The 21774-nt window shown below is 43.4% G+C and overlaps 1 protein-coding gene across 1 annotated transcript in view; it reads right to left on the bottom strand.

Annotated features, from left to right (window-relative positions):
- Positions 1–15764: 15764 nt before the first annotated feature.
- The window catches only part of THBS1 (thrombospondin 1), an 85962-nt gene continuing 79952 nt past the window's right edge, over positions 15765–21774 (bottom strand). The window contains exons 20-21 of the mRNA XM_030214147.1: positions 19773–19912; positions 15765–16404 (exon numbers count right to left, since the gene is read on the bottom strand). Of these exons, the coding sequence (XP_030070007.1) occupies positions 16382–16404; positions 19773–19912 (163 nt within the window). The 3' untranslated portion in view covers positions 15765–16381. The remainder of the gene's footprint in view (positions 16405–19772; positions 19913–21774) is intronic.

Here is a 21774-nt window from a genome sequence, read left to right as displayed (position 1 = left end):
ACAGAGAATAAAAGTTATCCTGATTGGTTGAAATGGGTACGAACAGGTGTACTATGATAGGGTTAACAGTCTGCAAGATTGCCTGTGTATGACTCAGTGGCGTAGCCAGACTGCCAATTTTGGGTGGGCCTGAACCCAAAGTGGGTGGGCACAAAATTTTCTCTCTACCCCCCCCCCACCCCCCCCCCCCCCCCCCCCCAGCAAAATGTAGTCACACTCAGATGCATTTGTCACACAGGGTAAAGTGCTGCTTTTCAGTGCATCAGGTTTCAGACAATTTATTTAATAGCCTAATCCTTTTCAGTGAGCTTTCAGAGGCCAAAACCTCCTGCCTCAGGTCAGTATAATGCTGTTACGGTATCCTCTCCTGACCTAAGGAAGGAAGTATTGGTCTCTGAAACTTTATTAACACCATATTACTTTATCCTAAATTAAAAATAAAATTATTTTCTTTACCTTTGTTGTATGGCCATTTACTTTTTCTCATTGTGTTGCTCCCAGTCTCTAGATTCTGCTTTCTTTCGTTTTCGCTTAACTCTTCTGCCAGGGTTTCCTGGCCATTTGTCATTTTTCTCTCCTTTTTCTTTGCTTTCTTCAATATTTTTCTTCCTCTCTCTGTGTCCAGATTTAATTCATTCTTACTATCCATTCTTTAATTTCCTTCATCTACTTATGGCTTTTCATCTTTTTCTCACCCTTGTTCTCCCCATGCCCCTTCCTCTTATTCTCCAATCTTTCACTACTCCCCCTTTCCATGCAGCAGCTCTCCTCTTTCTCTCCCCATCCTTCCAGTGTCTCCCCTCTCTCTCCCCATCCTTCCAATTGTCTCCCCTCTTTCTTTCTGCATCCTTCCATCCAGTGTCACCTCTTTCTCCCTACCCTTCCATCCAGCGTCTTCCCTCTTTCTCTCCCCATCCTTCCATTTTCCCTCTTTCTCTGCCATCCTCCCATCTGTTTTCCCTCTTTCTCTCCCCATCCTTCCATTTTCCCTCTTTCTCCCCATCCTGCCATCTGTTTTCCCTCTTTCTCTCCCCATCCTTCCATTTTCCCTCTTTCTCCCTATCCTGCCATCTGTTTTCCCTCTTTCTCTCCCCATCCTTCCGTTTTCCCTCTTTCTCTGCCATCCTGCCATCTGTTTTCCCTCTTTCTCTCCCCATCCTTCCATTTTCCCTCTTTCTCCCCATCCTGCCTTCCATTTTCCCTCTTTCTCCCCATCCTGCCATCTGTTTTCCCTCTTTCTCTCCCCATCCTTCCGTTTTCTCTCTTTCTCCCCATCCTGCCATCTGTTTTCCCTCTTTCTCTCCCCATCCTTCCGTTTTCCCTCTTTCTCTGCCATCCTCCCATCTGTATTCCCTCTTTCTCTCCCCATCCTTCTGTTTTCCCTCTTTCTCTGCCATCCTCCCATCTGTATTCCCTCTTTCTCTCCCCATCCTTCCGTTTTCCCTCTTTCTCTGCCATCCTCCCATCTGTTTTCCCTCTTTCTCTCCCCATCCTTCTGTTTTCCCTCTTTCTCCCCATCCTGCCATCCATTTTCCCTCTCCCATTCAGGCCCACCAGCCCCAGCTCCCATTGCCGGCCACTGCTGCTTTTCCTGATGAGCAGCAGGGCCGGCGCTACAAAAGAAGAAGCGCTCAGCTGACTGAGCTGAGCGCCAATGCTAACCCGAGAAAAAATGTTTAAAAAAAAATGCGGCACTGCACGCAGCCTCGAAGCATTGGCTGCTGGCTCTGCAGGCTCCTTCCGTCTCTTACATCACTGCCCCTGCTTCGCTACAGGGGCAGTATGTAAGAGACGGGAGGAGCCTGCAGAGCCAGCAGCCAATGCTTCGAGGCTGCCTGCGGTGCCGCATTTTTTAAAAAACATTTTTTCTCGTCCTTAGCGACGCGCTGGCGCTCAGCTCAGTCAGCTGAGCGCTTCTTCTTTTTGTAGCGCCGGCCCTGCTGCTCATCAGGAAAAGCAGCAGTGGCCGGCAATGGGAGCTGGCGCTGGCGCTGGGCGGCCCTGGGCTGAAATTGGGTGGGCCTGGGCCCACCCAGGCCAACCCGTAGCTACGCCCCTGACTGAGGAGTAAAGTTAATGAGTTTTGACTTGTCTATATATGAGTGGAAGACCCTGGGGTGGGTAGGGGGTGGAGAGGGACGGTGGGACTATAAGTCTCAGTGAGTCAGCCAAGTGCTGTATCAAAAAAAGTTCTCAAGGTTTGACCAGAAATGATACAGTCTGATCAAACAATTTCAGTTGATTCAACAATCAATTTCCACTAGAATATAACTTTCCTTTAGTAAATCTAAATATTCCCAATAATTATAGCAGTTTCATTAATGTAAAATGCAAATTTATAACCAGTTGGGAGACTGTTTTTTTGTTTGTTTGTTTTTTGCCTAGGACTGGCAGAACCTGTCCACAAGTTAGAATGCTACAAGACAGTCATATCTTTTTTCCTCATTTGTTTCATTTTGTTGTAAAACGTTTTTCATTTCAGGTTGTTATACCTTCAGCAGAACTCACTATTGTTCATTTAAAGGGCAATTCTATAACTGCTCACCCACATTTATAAGCCACGTCTTTGTGTATATGTACAGAATACCAGCACTTTCACAGGTAAGTGTACACTTACATACATACTGCTGGATTCTATATAGCATGCCTAGAGATCCACGCCAATATCCAGGTGTATTCTACAAGAACAAACGTTGCCATGATTTGGGTTCCTGCCAAGTACTTGTAACCTGGCTTGGCCACTTTTTGGAAAACAGGACACTGGGCTAGATGTACCATTAGTCTGACCCAGTATGGCTACTCTTACATTCTTATATTCCCTGCATCTAGCCAGTTCAGGAAACAGATGCTGGGCTTGGGAATAAACAAAACTTCCATATGACTGTGTGTACCATTAGGGGTGTCCGTTGTGTTAAGAACATAACATAAGAGTAGCCATAATGGGTCAGACCAATGGTCCATCTAGCCCATTATCCTGTTTCTAATAGCACCCATGCCAAGTCACAAGTACCTGGCTGAAACCCAAATTATGGCATGTCCTCATGTTCATTGTAGCAGGGTGCATTGTTTATGTATATAAGTACATAAGTAATGCCACACTGGGAAAAGACCAAGGGTCCATCGAGCCCAGCATCCTGTCCACGACAGCAGCCAATCCAGGCCAAGGGCACCTGGCAAGCTTCCCAAACGTACAAACATTCTATACATGTTATTCCTGGAATTGTGGATTTTTCCCAAGTCCATTTAGTAGTGGTTTATGGACTTGTCCTTTAGGAAACCGTCTAACCCCTTTTTAAACTCTGTCAAGCTAACCGCCTTCACCACATTCTCCGGCAACAAATTCCAGAGTTTAATTATGCGTTGGGTGAAGCAAAATTTTCTCCGATTTGTTTTAAATTTACTACACTGTAGTTTCATCACATGCCCCCTAGTCCTAGTATTTTTGGAAAGCGTGAACAGATGCTTCACATCCACCTGTTCCACTCCACTCATTATTTTATATGCCTCTATCATGTCTCCCCTCAGCTGTCTCTTCTTCAAGCTGAAAAGCCCTAGCCTCCTTAGTCTTTCTTCATAGGGAAGTCGTCCCATCTCTGCTAACATTTTAGTCGCCCTTCGCTGCACCTTTTCCAATTCTACTATATCTTTCTTGAGATGTGGCGACCAGAATTGAACACAATACTCAAGGTGCGGTCGCACCATGGAGCGATACAACGGCATTATAACATCCTCACACCTGTTTTCCATACCTTTCCTAATAATACCCAACATTCTATTTGCTTTCCTGGCCGCAGCAGCACACTGAGCAGAAGGTTTCAGTGTATTATCGACGACGACACCCAGATCCCTTTCTTGGTCTGTATCTCCTAACGTGGAACCTTGCATGACGTAGCTATAATTCTGGTTCTTTTTTCCCACATGCATCACCTTGCACTTGCTCACATTAAACGTCATCTGCCATTTAGCCGCCCAGTCTCGTAAGGTCCTTCTGTAATTTTTCACAATCCTGTCGCGAGTTAAAGACTTTGAATAACTTTGTGTCATCAGCAAATTTAATTACCTCGCTAGTTACTCCCAGTAGTATGTATGTAGTATAAGTATTATTTGTATTCATTTGCATTGTCTGTGTTTACATAGTACTGTGTATTAGGACTGCTATCCCTATAGTTTGCAGTATCCTGTGATTGGCTCCTTGTGAGTTTTTCTTATTGGCTGTTAGCTCTGAGCTAGGGCCAGCCCTCCCTCTCTGCCCTAGGGGCCAGGGCCAGTGCAACCTGGTAAGCAAGGTAAGCATGGCAGGGGGCGCCAACCTCTGGAGGGCGCCACAAGCCATGCTTACCACCACTTACCTCACCTCCCACAGCCTTCGTTTGCCTGCACCCACGCTGCCCTGGGGGGGTTTAAATCTTTTATTTACCTCCATCGCAGTGGCCATGTCAGTGAAAGCCCTGCCCGTCTCTAGCCTTCTCTTCATTCCCTCTCAGTGTCCCACCCTCACGGAAAGATAAAATGACGTCAGAAGAAGTTAATTATAATTAGAATTTACACACACAACTCGCTAAGCGTATTCTGTAATGAACTGCGCCTAAATTCTAATGCGCACAGTTCAAAAGGGGCACGACTTACTGCAGGGAAAGGGGCGCTTTGTGGGCATGCCCAGATTTACACACTTAGTTGTAAAATATGGCCCAGTACGTGCAAATCTACATGCAGGGATTTACGCTACATTTTCATTGGTGTAAATGGAGGTGTGTAGTTTTAGGCACTGGGATATCAACTAAGCATATTCTATGTACCGTGCCTAAATCTAGGTGCCGCTTATAGAATAAGGCAGAAATTTTTACTGCATGGATATTTAGGCACCTTATATAGAATCTTGCTCATACGTGGCAGCAAAACAACTATGCGCTATCCTGTAAGAGCATGCTTTCATTTCATATGTGCATAAATGTATGGGGTAAGTTCCCATGGGCAGAGCATGGGAGGGGCTGTCAGTTACATGCACTTACAGAATACCATAAATTACACACACTTTTGCTACAGTTATGTGCCTGCAGTTATATTAGGTCTATGCCTGGTGTAATTACTACTACTACTACTTAACATTTCTAAAGCGCTACTAGGGTTATGCAGCGCTGTACAATTTAACATGGAAGGACAGTCCCTGCTCGAGGAGCTTACAATCTAAAAGACAGGTGTACAATCTAAAGACAAGTGTACAATCTAAAAGACAGGTGTACAATCTAGAGACAAGTGTAATCTAAAAGACAAGTGTAGAGTCAATCTGATAGGGCATACTATATTTCTCGAAAGGTTAGGTGCCGAAAGCAGCATTGAAGAGGTGAGTTTTAAGCAGAGATTTGAAGATGGGTAGGAGGGGGCTTGGTGTAGGGGTTGAGGAAGAGTGTTCCAGGCATAGGGTGAGGCAAGGCAGAATGAGCGGAGCCTGGAGTTGGCAGTGGTGGAGAAGGGTACTGAAAGGAGGGATTTGTCCTGAGAGCGGAGGTTACGGGCGGGAACATAGGGGGAGATGAGGGTAGAGAGGTAGTGAGGAGCCGTAGACCGGGTGCATTTGTAGGTAAGGAGGAGAAGCTTGAATTGTATGCGGTATCTGATCGGAAGCCAGTGAAGTGACTTGAGGAGAGGGGTGATATGAGTATATCGGTTCTGGCGGAATATAAGACGTGCGGCAGCGTTCTGAACGGATTGAAGGGGGGATAGATGGCTAAGTGGGAGGCTGGTGAGGAGTAAGTTGCAGTAGTCAAGGCGAGAGGTAATGAGAGCGTGGACGAGAGTTCGTGTGGTGTGCTCAGAGAGGAAAGGGCGAATTTTGCTGATGTTGAAGAGGAAGAAGAGACAGGTCTTGGCAGTCTGTTGGATATGCACAGAGAAGGAGAGGGAGGAGTCGAAGATGACTCCAAGGTTGCGGGCAGATGGGACGGGGAGGATGAGGGTGTTATCAACTGAGTTAGAGAATGGAGGAAGAGGAGAAGAGGGTTTAGGTGGAAAGACGAGGAGCTCGGTTTTGGACATGTTCAGCTTCAGGTGGCGGTTGGACATCCAGGCAGCACTGTCGGATAAGCAGGCCGATACCTTGGCCTGGGTCTCCGCGGTGATGTCTGGTGTGGAGAGATATAGCTGGGTGTCATCAGCATAAAGATGATACTGAAAACCATGAGATGAGATCAGTGAGCCTAGGGAAGAGGTGTAGATTGAGAAGAGAAGGGGTCCAAGGACAGATCCCTGGGGAACTCCAACAGATAGTGGGATGGGAGTGGAGGAAGATCCATGAGAGTGTACCCTGAAGGTGCGGTGGGAGAGATAAGAGGAGAACCAGGAGAGGACAGAGCCTTGGAACCCAAAAGAGGACAGTGTGGCAAGAAGTAAATCATGATTGACAGTGTCAAACGCAGCGGATAGATCGAGGAGGATGAGGATGGAATAGTGGTCTCTGGATTTGGTGAGGAGCAGGTCGTTGCAGACTTTAGAGAGTGCTGTTTCTGTCGAGTGTAGAGGGCGAAAATTGGATTGAAGTGGATCGAGGATGGCATGAGTGGAGAGAAAATCAAGGCAGCGACTGTGAATGGCGCGCGCTCAAGTATTTTGGAGAGGAAGGGTAGGAGAGAGATGGGGCGGTAGTTGGAGGGGCAGGTAGGGTCAAGTGATGGTTTTTTTTAGGAGAGGTGTGACTACGGTGTGCTTGAAGGTGTCAGGGACAGTTGCAGTGGAGAGAGAGAGGTTGAGGATATGACAGATGGAGGGGGTGACAGTATGGGAGATGGTGTTAAGTAGGTTGGTGGGGATGGGATCGGAGGAACAGGTGGTGCATTTCGAGGAGGAAAGAAGGCGGGAGGTTTCATCCTTGGTGATCTCAGGAAAGGAGGAGAAGGAGGCCATGGTTGGTTGGTTCTTGGATGGGGCTACAGGCTGAAGAGGAGGTGGTGGCTTGGTAGTGAACTCAAGGTTGATCTTTTGCACCTTGTCGCGGAAGTAGTCAGCCAGTGATTGAGGAGAGAGTGAAGGGGGAGTGGGAGCGGGGGGCACTTTGAGGAGGGAGTTAAGGGTGGTGAAGAGACGACGAGGGTTGGAGCTGAGAGAATTGGTCAATTGGGTGTAATAGTCCTGTTTTGCAAGGAATAGGGAGGAATGGAAGGAGGATAGCATGAATTTGTAGTGAAGGAAGTCTGAATGGGTATGAGATTTCCTCCAGAGGAGTTCAGCGGATCGGGTGCAGGAGCAAAGGTAACGGATGCAAGGGGTCAGCCAAGGCTGAGGATTAGTACGCTTTGTGGGACGGGAGGTGGATGGAGCGAGGGTGTCCAAAGCAGAGGAGAGAGCAGCATTGTAAGCGGGCTGCATACATGTGCCAGATTATGGTAGTAGTCTATAATGGCATTTGGCACCCAAAGGCCGTTATGGAATAGGCTTTCACCACACAGCATTGGAGCACTTAAAAGTAAGTACTCAGTTATAGAATTAGCACCATAGGGGGGAAATTCAGTATAGGTCACCAAAATGTGGGCAAAATGATGGGTGCTCTGCGCTTTCTATAACGGCATCTGCATGTTGAGATTTTGTTTAAGACCGCATTTATGCATCATTTTGGCATGACCACTTTCGCCTGATCTATTGGAGGTGTAGATGCGCACGCCTAAATGTTATGGAGGAGATTCTATATATGGCGCCTAAAAATCAGTTCCGACTACACATATTCTGTAATCGGTGCCTAAACACTTAGTTCGTATTTCAGCACCTGAGTTTATGCGCATCCATTTACACCAATGAAAACTTGGTATAAATCCATGCACCTAGATTTAAGGCAGACTAGGCTATATTCTATAACTAGGCACCTAAAGTTTGAATGCCGCCACATGGTTAGTTCAATCTTACTGCGCGGCAAAAATGGCCCCCGATGCTAGCGCAGGGCCCCTTTTACCGTAGCTTAGTAAAAAGGTCCCTAAGTGTAGTTATGCAGATAACTGCATATATAGTTGCCATGCTGTGCATTAATTGCAACTATTGTGCCTAATTCGCCAATTGGGTATGCAATTTTGTGTGACAGATTATAGAATTAAGGGGATGATATGTACTATTCTCAGACAGCATGCAGTATTCTTCAGAAGCATGGATCATTCGTTCCTATTTAATTTTTGACATTCTATTTTTTTCTTTTTTATTATTATTGCATTGTAAACCGCTCAGAAGGTCATTCCTTTGGGTGATAAATTTTTAATAAACTTGAAACTTGATAATTGTAAGATAGTTTCATGTTGTCAATAGCACACACTAACATTTTTTTCTATCATTTCATTTTTAAAATAACATGAAACAAAATAGGAAATATTGTTAACATTTCCTATGTTGCTTCAAACAAATGCACATCCCTATGTTGCATTGTCACTGAGTCAGTCTCCCTCCCCCCATTTTCTAACATATCATGGTAAAAACTCGACTGAAATAGTGAAGTTATTTAGTTATTTCCATGTAGTTTATTGTATGTACCAAACTGCACTGTACAATTTACAAGACCTGAAAAAATAAAATGCTTAAAAAGTATATTTAAAAGTATCATTTGATTTTTTTTTAAGTATAAGCTAATAGGAAAATACAGAAAATGCAAAAAATATTCTTTTCATATCATTTCATTATGGAAACATTTTATACATAGAAAAGTACAAACTACAGAGAAAGCATTTCCAGATAAATTATTTAAATAGCAAATATACACAGATACAAGTTTTCCTGTCACAGGAACAATGCAAAAATAACTTATTAAAAAAGTAAACAGTGTACAGGATGAAAGAACAACACAACCACATAAGAAAAACATTGTGCCTTCTCAATATCATTTCTGAACTGCACTAGCACAAATTTACAGAGATAGCCAGGACTAAAGTATGCACAGATGGGTGAATGCTACAGTAGCATTAAAGTACATCAGATGCTAACAATCATGAGGTAATATTTGTATGCAAAAGTTCATTTTTGCAGTTTTTTTACATCAATGTACATAAGAAATGCCTCCCTCGAACACATAGGAAAGGAAAGAAAACGCTTTATCAACCTTCCATGATATGCAAGAGGGATAACATTACTTTTTAGGAATTGCAATTAAGCAATAGTATTTTGATTTTTCAAAAATTCTATGTCTTGCTTCCTTTTCTGCCCTTTCCCCCTTAGATCCACTAGTTCTCAAATGATAAATGTGTTAGCTCTTACATTTATAGATAGATCATTGAAATGATAGAAGTAACTAAGCAGAAAAAAAAGCTTTGGAAAATTCCAATAAATTTTTAGAACCAAAGTAAAATTTTGACCAAAAGAGGTTATTTTACCTGCTACTGTCAACTGAAAGGATAAAAAGACTTTTGCTATTTCTGCCGTTTTAACAGCAAACTACAAAGCAGCATAATCACAACCGTAGTAGCACTGAACCATTTCCTAGTGGAGGTGGGTAGGGGAGAGACATAAATACTAATTATTATTTTATTTTTTAACCATTTGGGGTACATGTTGAGAAAGCCACAGAGCAGCTAATACATGGGTATTTTTGTACAAATTGTCATGCCAATACATTTTCCTGAATTAGAAAGACAGTACCTCTTGCTCAGGCATTCAGAGACAGAGGTAGAAGAGAAAATCTTTTCTAAAACCTATACAGGTATAAAACAACCCAGTATGAATGTGCATTTGTTTGAAATGACATATAGGAAATGTTGTGTATGTTTTAATCCGATTGCTAACATTTTATTAAAAAAAACCCCCCCACTATGGGGTCTTTTTACTAAAGGGTGTTAAGCCCTTAATAAATGTTTAGTGCACATCTACAGTCTATCACAGAAGCATGAAAGTGTTTTGCAGTATTTTGCCTGTTTGTGTGCAGTAACCTGTGTCATATTGATCTTTTATTTTTTTTTTTTTGGGGGGGGGGGGGGGGCTGTCATGGGTAGAGAGTTGGCATTCCTGTATTATCCAGCTAGCACATTATTATTAGCACGTGCTAACCGGATAATGCAGAGCTAACATGGGAACACTTAGCATCTCCTAAACAGGAGGCAGTAAGCGATCTCATGTTAACTCTCAGTAAGTACTGCGTGCTAATGGAATATTAATACATGATTTGCAATACAAAAGACTGGATTTTCTACCGTGGGGGACGTTCCTGGCAGTAATCGGCAGCATGGCCACGTTGGTGCATGCTGCATGGTTACTGCACAGGTAGCGAGTGAGCCCTTACTGCTAAGTCAATGGCTGGTGGTAAGGGCTAAGGCCGTAAATAGGCGTGCACTAGTTTTAATTTTTGCAGACGCCCATTTCCTGGTCCAGAAAAATGACCTTTTTCCCAGTCGTGATAAAAAGTGGCCCGGCGCGTGTCCAAAAGACACCCACACTACCATAGGTCACCTTGTACCGTGGCTTTGTAAAAGGTCCCCTATGTGCATGGGTCAAATCATCAAAGTCATGCACTTTGGTAAGTAACTATCTATCTGCCTGAGTAAATTAGCCCTCATCTAGACTATATAAAAGTATTCGTGAAGGTAGATTTGGATTTTAAATTTAATTATTCATGTTTCCAGATCATATTGAATTACAATTTCAGTTACAGTAAGCACTCCCTGCCCAAAAGAGAACTTACAAGGGACTTTAGCATGTAGGACAGTGTTTTACATGTTCAAGTAGGTCTTATAAAATTGCCTGGAGTATATGTTTGAGAAACATAGGCACACAGGAGACAGGGGTTGATATTCAAAACCAGTCTAACCATGTAGAACAGACTCCTGCCCTGTTAAATCTTGTTGTCTCAACTGCTCATTTTCACCAGTACTTAACAGTACTAACAGTAACACTACTATCCAGTTAGTGCCACAGACATTCAGTGCCAATATCTGGATAGGTAACTGGTCATGTTGGACTGCCTATAATGCTGTCCTAACTATGCTCTGTTAGGTATCCGGATACAGCACTGAATTTTGACCATCCCTAGATGACTTCCAGGTACCGCCATATACCCAGATATACAGTGCCAGCACCCGGACAGGTGTTGGCATTGAATGGGCCTAATTCAACCCATGGTGGTCAGCGCTTACAAAAATACAGACCACTACAGGCCGAATTTTACTTCCGCTCTGGAGTCATCTGCTGTGACCAAAGGAAAGAAAATTATCAGGTAGGACATTTTTTCATAGTGGCTACTTTTATAGTGTATGGAGGTAATTTTACAAAGTGCAGGCATATAAAATACCAACTGGTGTCAAAGTATGCGCCGTGATATGATAGCATATACTTTACTGGTGAATGTGCCCAGGGGTGGAGTTTATGAAGAGCACAGCCAGAGTTATATGCATGTACATCATGTCTAGTTTACATGTGTAAACTAAGCTCCTTCATTTACACCAGCTCTCAAGCAGGTGTATGTTAATAATTTTTGAACACAAGTACGTGCCTATTTGTCTATATAACAGCACCTTTGTAGGAACCTATACATGGGCTATTCTATAAAGGGGTAGCTTTTTTTAGGAGCCAAGAAGGCACCTATCCACTGTTCCCTCCAAGCTGAGCATGAGTCCTCCACCTACAGTCCTACTAGTGGGGGGAGCTGTTTCACTATCACATTTTCAATAGCGAGGGACAGGCAAGCTCTTCAGGACTTCAGGGAACCTGCCTGTCTCTAGTGACTGAAAACACAATATTTAAGCTCTGCCCCCCACTGGAAGAAATGCAGTTGGAGGACTCCCGCTCAGCTTAGAGAGAACAATGCACCTACTGTATCTAGAGCTTATTCTAGAAAAGAAAGTAGCCTACTTTTAAAAAATATAGAATACTAGCAGAGCAGTGCAAATATGTGGATATAATTTAGGCGTGGCCACTTACAACAGCTATAAAGTTGGTATAAAAGCTCATACATATTTTACTTAAAAAAATGCATGTTATAGTACAGTACAGTCTCGATTATCCAAACTTCGCTAATATAACCATCTGGCATATCTGACAGACCCCCTGGTGATGTCATGATATCTCTTTCCATTTTCTGGCGTAGCACAGAGGGAAGTTTCAAAGCTGAGACAATTTGTTTTAGATTGCAGCACCCTGCTTTTACAGCAAAATGGCACTGTTGTGACCCAGGACCCTGCTTTTACAGCCTTTATGATTGTTTGAAGGGTTACCATCATTTTCCGTATTATCTGACAACGGGTTGGTCCTGTTTACTTTGGATAATTGAAACTTTACTGTATTCTATAAGCATGTAACTCTGTGCTGTGGCCATGCTCCACTCAGACTCTGCCCATGCATACTGCCATCTTCAAGCTACATGCCATCACATTTGAGCACCAGTTTAGAGTGCAGCTGGAATATTGGCATATGTGTATACATGATGGTATTCAAGTCATTTATGTGCATTTCTTGGCACCTAAATGTTGGCGCCCTCTTAAATTATCCCCTGTGGGGGCAACTCTATAACTGGGTACCACAAGGTAGGCACTCGGATGCAGCACGCTGAGCTATAATGGCATCTGTGCACCCAGATTCTGTTATGGAATATTAGTGTAAGTCAACATCTATGAGCCTACATTTAGGCGTGCCCACTTGCGCCATGTCAAGAGCAGGCAGAAATGCACATGACTGCATGCCCAGGGACAACACACATCTAAGTATGCATATTATTTTCAGAATTTATCTCACAGCTCCCTGACTTGCACTCCAGGGTATGAACTTCCTCCTTCCAACTCTGCCCATAATTGAGTCTGGGATCCCAAACCTGCAGGCTGCTCCTATTTGTTCCAGTCCTTCTTCTCCTGTTCACTTTCAAAAGAGAACAGATAGGGAAGGGGGCAAACTATAGCAGATAAGACTAAAACAATTGCTCTGATCATTTCTCCAACTTCTCTGCTCTTGATCCCTGCACCTGTCTGAAGTTTGCCTGGAAGTGAGGAACTAGAACAGCAAAATAAGACAATTGTTTTCTGCTGCCAGAGATTTTGGACAGTGGCCAATAGAGCCGAGAAGGAGCCCTGTGTATCCATGCCACACATTAACAGCAGATACAAAGTATGTGGCCAATTTTAGGGGTCCTTATACTAAAGTGCGCTGAAAAATGGTACTGTAGGCACAGGTTTTAGGCATGTGCCTATCCATTTTGCAGTGCGCCTGTAAAAAATGCCTGAAACTGGATGTGTGGCAAAATCAAAATTGCCACACATCCGTTTTGGGTCTGCAACCTTACTGCCAGCCATTGACCTAGCGGTAAAGTCTCATGTGGTAACCAGGCGGTGATGATCTACGCACGTCGAATGCCACTTGGTGCGCGTCCGATATGCGTGACCGAAAATAAAAATTATTTTTCGGCCACACTCCAAAAATGAAATTACTGCAACAGCTACGTGGTAGCCGTGTGGTAACTCCATTTTGACGTGCATTAGGTGCACATAGCTGCTTAAGCAGCTTAATAAAAGGACCCCTTAATGCCTCTACTTTACATTACTTTAAAAAAATGTTGCTGTTTGAAAATTGGCGTAAACTGTGTGTGTTATATTTAGAAATTTCCTCACCCAAATCTACCCACAGAAGTTTCTACTTTAAAAGTGGCTACATATGGCTGTCTAGTTCCTGAGTAAAAGCGAGTGCATGCTTCTGTTTTTTTAGAGACAGGAAACTTTATTGGCATGATGACAATTTATACAAGGGGTGCTACAGAAGACCAGTTTTTAAAAGGATTTGATGAGGTAATTAGGGAGCTACCTAGGTAAAACTCCATGGGTAATAAATGTTCTATGGCCTATGGGTAAAATTCACAATGTGTGAATACCCTTTCACAAATACTTCCAGTTGTGGGTGAAACACACACATATACTTTGTTAGATCAGTGTACAACAAATCAGCACCTGCACAAATTTGCACCAGCTTTTTGTGCAAATACACTTTCAAGGCAGAACTGGAATGCATGGGTTGGATTATTCAAAATTACACATGACATTTGCTCTCTAACCTAAGCTTGCCCCAGGAAGCCTCCAAAACTCCACAGTATACATATGGGTTTTGACTGCACCACTGAGGGATAATTTTATAACTGCACACATAGCTAAAAAGCATGTTTGCACTTTTATCCACACATAGAATGGGCAGTTTTGTATACAATGAAACAGAGAATTCACCCATTTCTGTGACTGTTTTACCTGTGGAAATGGCTTTGAAAATTACCCACCCCATGTTTTACCTAATATCAACGAGTTAATCGTAGAAATGCCCAAGTTCTTTAATATAAAGACATTGGTATCAGCTGATCTAATCATCCAATTTTTCTTTGATAAGATAGAAACAATTATGATGTACTGGGTCAGCTAGACATAAGTACAAGGTTGGTAAACAGGATGGGGAACTATGATTCAATCACTGTAACATGACTTTAGCTTCACTGCCTAGTTGAAATCCTGAACGCCATTAATTATTTAATGGTATTAGAGCTTTATCTAACAAAAGTTTATTTTGTGTGGTTTTTTTTTTTTTAAGAAACCACTTTAGTAATACACTTGTTTATATGAAGCATTATTATTTCAATACAAAGGAAAAGTTCCACTAGCACATTTTTAAGTTCATCCCTGGTGCTCCAGTTTTTTTTCAGGGTTTAATCTGAATCTGTAACCCTTCTCCTACTGCAAACATTCTTTTAAGAAATCATCCGAGGCTCACAGCACAAACAGGAGATGCTCTTATCAATCCTGCTCAACGTGACATATCATAGCGCGTGAAAGAGCGAGAGAAACAGACAGTAAGGTAAAAGTAAAAGAATGTGAGAGAGAGCGAGAGAGAGAGAGAGAGAGAGAGAGAAGTTTCATGGGATATGAGATGTACTGTCATTGCTATGACAAAAGCAAATCCCCAGGTTTTACAGAATTAGAGCTACATTTCCTAACTTTGTATTGTTAATTCAAGTTAGTGTAATTTAATACATATTATTTAATGCGAACCCCACTATTGTTAATGGGGTCTATTCACCGTTAATGGGGTCTATTCACCAAGGGGGCAAGTCTATGAACTGGACGCTAACATGCACACACCAGTTATGTGCACAAATGATTATAAAACTAGCATAATATGTGTGAATGTGTGCACATGTATGCATTTATGCCAAAATTTTGCTTAAACGCTATTCATAAATGTGCTCCTATCTTAGTGCGTATTTGACAGGTAGGTGTAGGTGAATGGGACTTACACTTAATTAACTTATAGCATACTATAACTTATTCAGGTACCTCCAGCATTTAGGCATGAACAATTACACCAGCTCTGTGGCTGGAATGGGTGCTCATGCTTGAATTATAGGCACATATCTGATCTGTCCTCCTAGTATTCTATAAAGGAACGTAGGGACACCCTGGGTGCCTACATATTGGCACAGTGATCTAGAATTGCCCTATAAGTAACGTGCAACCCAGAATCGTTGTGCCTACCATTTAGGAGCTGGCACTTACATCAGCCATGCAGCTGGCGTCTAAACTATATACTGCCTTGGATGAATCTCTTCATAAAGGTGGTTAATAAATCCCAATTAATAAAATAAAAGCAGCAGGGACGCATGTAAGAGTATTCTGTAAGTTACAGCAGTACGTGTAAAAGCAGTTAGGTTAGCAGGGTTTTAAAAAGGTTTGGATAATTTCCTAAAAGAAAAGTCCATAAGCTGTTATTAAGATGGACTTGGGAATTATTTCTAGGATCAGCACCATAAAATTTGTTTTACTGTTCTGGGATCTTGCCAGGTACTCGTGACCTGCATTGGCCACTACTGGAAACTGGATACTGAGCTTGATAGAACTTTGGTCTATCCTAGTATGGCAATGCTTACGTTCTTATGTGGGATCCTTACCTGTGTCCCACCCATACTCCACCCAAGTGTAAGCCCCCTTGCAAATATTCACTTTGCAAGATAGCGGCATATTTACAAAACAGTGCTTAGGGGACACTCTAGCGTATAAATGCACAAATGAGCACCTGCCCACGTATATGCAGTATTCTAAACATTTGTGCACACAGCGGGCATGTAGTCAGTGCCAAGTTTCTAGAATTTCCCTTCATGTGCATAACTCGCATCAATGCACATTAGTAAATCAGACCCTAGATTTGTGTTTAAGTTTGACTATTATTTTTACACGACTACAAGACACAGGAAGTGCTGACTTCCTATTATGAAAAACCAGGTTTCTATACATTAATTTAAGCAAAGTATAAAAACTGAATACATTGTATTGCATTGATCAAAGCATTCCCTTCAAAAACATTGTTTAAAATCCTAATTTAGACAGGCAGATGAAAGCAGACAATGGTCCCAGGCTTCGTACAGCTGTGCATATTCAAAAGGTGCAATTTCAGCTCTTAACCAGTCTATGGATTAATTTCCTCCAGTATATGTATCTAAGGAAAGAAAGAGAGGTTTACTGGTAGAAAAAAATATATTAAAACAAGTTAAATATGTTGCCAGCAACAGATAGGCATAAAAGTGCTCTTTGAAAATACATGGTATAACTTTAAATGGCCAATTCCAATATGGACCTTATTTTAGAAGCTCTACATCTGAAACGCATCATTTAGACATCCACATTGCATAGCTGTCCAAATCCCAATTTTATAAAGTCAGGATATGGACGCCTAAAACTGCAGTATGTCCATATGTCAAAGGGGCATGGTCTAGGCGTGTTCTTGGTGGGACCAGGGAGGGGCCAAAATATGGGTTCACAAGGGGAAGGGATATCTGTATCAGGGGCGTAGCCAGACCTTGCAGTGGGAGGGGGCCAGAGCCCGAGGTGGGGGGGCACATTTTAGTTTACCGCCCCCCCACGCCTTGCCATCGCCCCCCGCTGCTTCAAATACCTTGGCTAACTGAAGCCTTCATCCAGCGCCAGTCTTGGTGCCACCACATTGCCTGCCCTACTTGCTCTTTCCCTCATGTCCTGCACGCTCCTTTTAGTAAAACTGAGCAGTTTCACTAAAAGGAGCGTGCCGGACGTGAGGGGAAGAGTGAGCAAGGCAGGCAACGCAGTGACACCGAGACCGCTGCTAGGTGAAGGCTTCATCTGGTGGGAGCTGGGGATCCCGCCAGCAAAACCAGGGGCCCAGGCCCCCGTGGCCCCACGTAGCTATGCCATTGATCTGTATCCAAAAAGATGGATATTATTTAGACCTGGTAGTTGGCATGTCCAGGTTACAGAAAGGTGACCTGATTGAGCAGCTGTCCTCCTCCCTTCCCTGAATGTGAAATTAGCAAGGGATACAGGGCTCTATGACACCTTCAGCAACTATGGATGTTCATGGTACTAAAATCTTTGTAAAATTAACTTCTTAATAGACATCAATGCTGAGATGAGGAGTAGCCTAATGGTCAGTGCAGTAGACTGACAGGTAAGGGCTCCAGTTTCAAATCTCACTTCAGCTCTTTGTGCCTTTTTTTTGTTTTTTTGTTAATTGTGGGCTCTCCAGGGACAGAAAAATACATACTGTACCTGAATGTATAAGAAACCTGAAAGTTCATGAAGTGTAAATATAGAGATTTTATAAGGACTTTTCTATACTGATCAAAAAAAAAGTCTTGGATAAATGCTTCCTGGACATCGTGAGAGAAGATCCGCTGGCAAGCGGAGAACTCAAACGCCCCACGGTAAAGACAATAAAACACAAAAAGTGGGAGAGCGACCAAGGATACCAGAAACTGGAGGATGTTCTTTAATTAAAAGTTTATTGGAAGTTTGAAGACTCGTCCTGGATATTGTGCCTCATTATCTGACATTCAATTGTTCCCTTCACTTTTCAATAAAATTCATTCATTCATGTATGTATTTATATACTGCTTAGACTTAAGTGGTTTACAGGTTCATTTTATGGGTACGGGGTCTCTCCCTAGTGGCCCACAATCTAAGTAGTACATTGTACTACTGTTGTACCTGGGCAGCAGAGGGTTAAGTGACTTGCCCAGGGTTACACAGAGCTACAGAGGGAATTGAACCTAGTTCCCCAGGATCTCAATCCACTGCTGACCATCAGTCAGCAGCAAGAATTGAACCCAGTTCCCCAAGTCCACAACCTGCTACACTAACCATTAGGCCACTCATTAGGACTTCTGGTGTTAATTTGTAAACATCTTCCTTACTAAACAGGGCCCAATATTCAGCCAGAGCAGCCACCATTTAAACTTAAGAGCTGGGACTGGCTCTTAACTTAATATGTAAATTCAGTGACACCGCTCAATATGGATATCAGTGACGCAGGCCTGCTATTCCAGCAGGTCACAATCTAAATGTGTAACTTCTCTGTTTAGCAGTTAAATATTGCTGCTGAATTTATGCTCCTCCCTTATACTGACTCCTTATCATATGATTGCAATCTGGCTATTTAGAAAGTTTAATGGCCCAATTTTATCCCTATGCCTCCAGATTCTATATATATGTGGTGATTAAAGTTGCACGCGCATCTTATTTGTTTAAGAAGGCACTGATAATTGGCCAATACTAAGTAATTATTGGCACTAATTAGAATTTACATGTCAATTTGGAGCTACCGTCAGCCTAACAGGTGCCAGCGGTAGTTCCAGCCCTAGCGCACACCATTTCCCATGCTAGGGAAAATAGGGCCCAATTTTTAGTGCAGCAGTTTACCCAGCGGTAATCAGGCAGCGCCGTGTGCTACCTGATTACCACTGTGTTGGAGCCCTTACCGCCATCTCAGTGGGTGGCAGTAAGTGCTCCCCCCCCTCACTCGCATGGCAAATCTTAACGCATGGCCATGTTTTTTTGGAACCTTTTTACTCGCTGTGGTAAAAAGGGCTGCAGCGTGTGCCAAAACCTGCCCCCGCCACTAGTGCAGGGCCCTTTTTACTGCAGCTTAGTAAAAGGGTCCCTGAGTGTATTTTATAAATGGTGCATCGAGCCTTTTTCTTTGCCACACTATTTCTCTGGAATTCACTTCCCCTAGCCCTCCGTGCAGAAATATCTGCTAAACAATTGCCCTGAAGAACTGGCTCTTCACACTTGCATTTAACCCAGGTTGAGGGGCGTGTGGTCCAAAATTGTTAGGCAAAAGACCCTGCTATTATTCCCCCTCCCATCCCGCCCTTGACTCCTTTCACCTATTTTTTGAGCTCTTCCCTTTTTGCCCTGCCTTTCACGCCCCTGTTTTTTTAAGGTTTTTGACCAGTATTGCTACCTTGAATGGATGATGTCTAGGCTTTCCTATCAAGTATTGGAGTTCCTTTCTGCACTGCTTGTTTGTAATTTTAGTGTGTACATTGCTTTGGTCTGCCAATTAGTGAAGGCAGTATAGCAAATATTTGGAAATAAATAAAATGTAAATGCTAATTAGCTGATCTCAAAAGGGGGTGTGGGTGTTCCTCGAAACTACAGGCACTATTATAGATAAACGCTTGATCCGTGCCTAAGTAAGGCATGGGCATTTACACAATTAACTATTTGGATAACATAGGACAGGAAAAAAAAGGTATCCTAAGTTATCCGTATTCCTATTCATATCATAGTGCTTTATCTAAATTATATCCATTATCCAGACTATTGGTGGTGTTCATCACCATGATCATATAGTTGGTGATGATACCCAGATATCAGAGAGTACTGGATATCTTGGTATAGGTTTAAATACCGGTGCTGGGGTTTAAAAGAAGTGCTAACCATGGAGTCTGAAGACTGTCCAACTAATGTCTTGACTTGCAAAAAACAAATGTTTAGTTTTGGTAAAACATGCTGATTTCTATTAAAATATAATAAAAAATTGTTTACCTCTACATTCATATTTAAGATCAGAAAAGAAGACCATTTCTTGAGAGAAGACAAATAATCCTAAGCGGCCACCGGCATATGTCTTATCGTAGATGGGTCCAGAGTCTGCCATGAGTTTCTTTCCTTCATACATTACAACACTAAAATTAAAAAAAAAAAAAAAGTCATTTTGAGAAACGATAAATATATACTTTTCTTTGTGTATTCATAGATGTTTCTACTCAATATTTCTCTCTTTTGTGGTTGCAGATGTTAGTAAGATTCCCCATATTGTCATAGGCTGTCAGCATGGTGGTGTCTCTCTCTCGCTCTCTGTCTCACCCTCCCCACCAATCCAGGATGGGCCTATCTTTCTCCTCTGACCCCTATCCAGCATGGCCCTTCCTCTCTAAATGTCTTTCAACCCCCCCCCCCTACTCATCCAGCCATTACCCCATCTCCCCCACCCCCAAATCTGGCATTGCCCCATCTTTCTCTCTCTCTCTCTGCCTCTCTTAACCCCATCCGTATCACTTTCTCTCATCTCCCTCCCCCCATCTCCCCTTCTAGCAAGGCCCTGTCTCTCTCTCCCTCTCCTGGTCTCTCTTCCCTCCATCAAGCATTGCTCTGCCTCACTTTCTCTTTCTTTGACTCTTTCCCCATCCAACATCACCCTTTCTCTATCTCTTCTTCTCCTCTCTCTCTACCCTCTCTTCCAGCATCACTCTTTCCCCCACCTCACTTATCCATCGTCACCTTATCTCTCTCTATCTCTCTTACTCTTCCACCATTTACTATCACCCTATGTCTCTCTTTCTTCCCGCCTCCTCCCCATCCAGAGTTTCATTTGAAAGTGTGGGACTGGCCAGTGCCATTGAAACAAAGTACACATGGACTTCATGCCTATTTTACAGCAAGAGCAAAGTTCACACTGTGTTTTATGCATGATTTCAAAATGAAATCCTGTCATATTGTCTACTGGCTCTATCATCTCTCCCCTACTCCCTTTTCTGGGTGCTTTTACCCAAAGGGAATTTTCAGACCCCAGTTTTGGCTGGGTAACTCTTTAGACATCCAGGTGGAATCTTGTGAAATTGTATTCCCTATACATTAGCCCCATTTATCCAAAACCATTTAACCAGCCAGGAACAGAAATTGGCAGGTTAAATGGCACTTAACGGGATATCCGGCGATATTCAGCAGGGGATAACTGGCTATTGTAAGTGGCCACTTCAGGCCGTGTAAATAGCTAGAATATCTTTGGCCAGTTTAAACTTAATCAGCTATCTTCGAATGATAATTTTGGCCAATTAAGTTTAAACTACCCAAAACTGGATAATCAGTGCCGGTCACCGGAAATGGCCCGGCATTGAATATCCGGGTTGATCGCTGACTGCGGGAGTTAGCTGGGCTCCCTCCAGGGCTGGTCTCAGGGCGAGGCGACCGCATAGGGCCTCACGCTCAAGGGGGCCCCGCGCGGCGCGCTTCTGCCCCGACCGCCCGATTTCCAGTCCCCCTCCCTCTGAATTTTAAAAGTCACCTCGTTGGGTTACAGGCAGTGGCAGGCGGCAGCAGTGAAAAGCGTGCAAGCTGCTTGGCGCTTCAGGAGCCTTCCCTTCCCTCTCTCAGCTCTGGTCCCGCCCTCATGAGCGGGACCAGAGCTGAGAGAAAGAAAGGAAGGCTCCTGAAGTGCCGAGCTTGCACGCTTTTTCACTGTTGCTACCTGCCGCTGCCTGTAACCTGACGAGGTAACTTTTAAAATTCGGAGGGAGGGAGGCCTCGGAAGGTGGGGGGCCTTGGAGCTGGGAGGGAGGCCTTGGAGATGGGAAGGAGGGAGGGGCCTTGGAGCTTGGAGGGAGGGGGGATGGTCCTGGAGCTCAGAGGGAGGGGTGGCCGCCCTGGAGCTAGGATGGGGGCCCCATCAAATTGGTCTGCACAGGGCCCCGCACTTGCTAAGACCGGCTCTGGCTCCCTCCCATGGTCTGAATATCAGCGCCTATGATTCTAGCATGATTTAAATCAG

The sequence above is a fragment of the Microcaecilia unicolor genome, chromosome 9 (assembly GCF_901765095.1).
Source record: "Microcaecilia unicolor chromosome 9, aMicUni1.1, whole genome shotgun sequence".
Taxonomy (NCBI): domain Eukaryota; kingdom Metazoa; phylum Chordata; class Amphibia; order Gymnophiona; family Siphonopidae; genus Microcaecilia; species Microcaecilia unicolor.
This window is presented reverse-complemented; position numbering and strand designations above follow the sequence as displayed.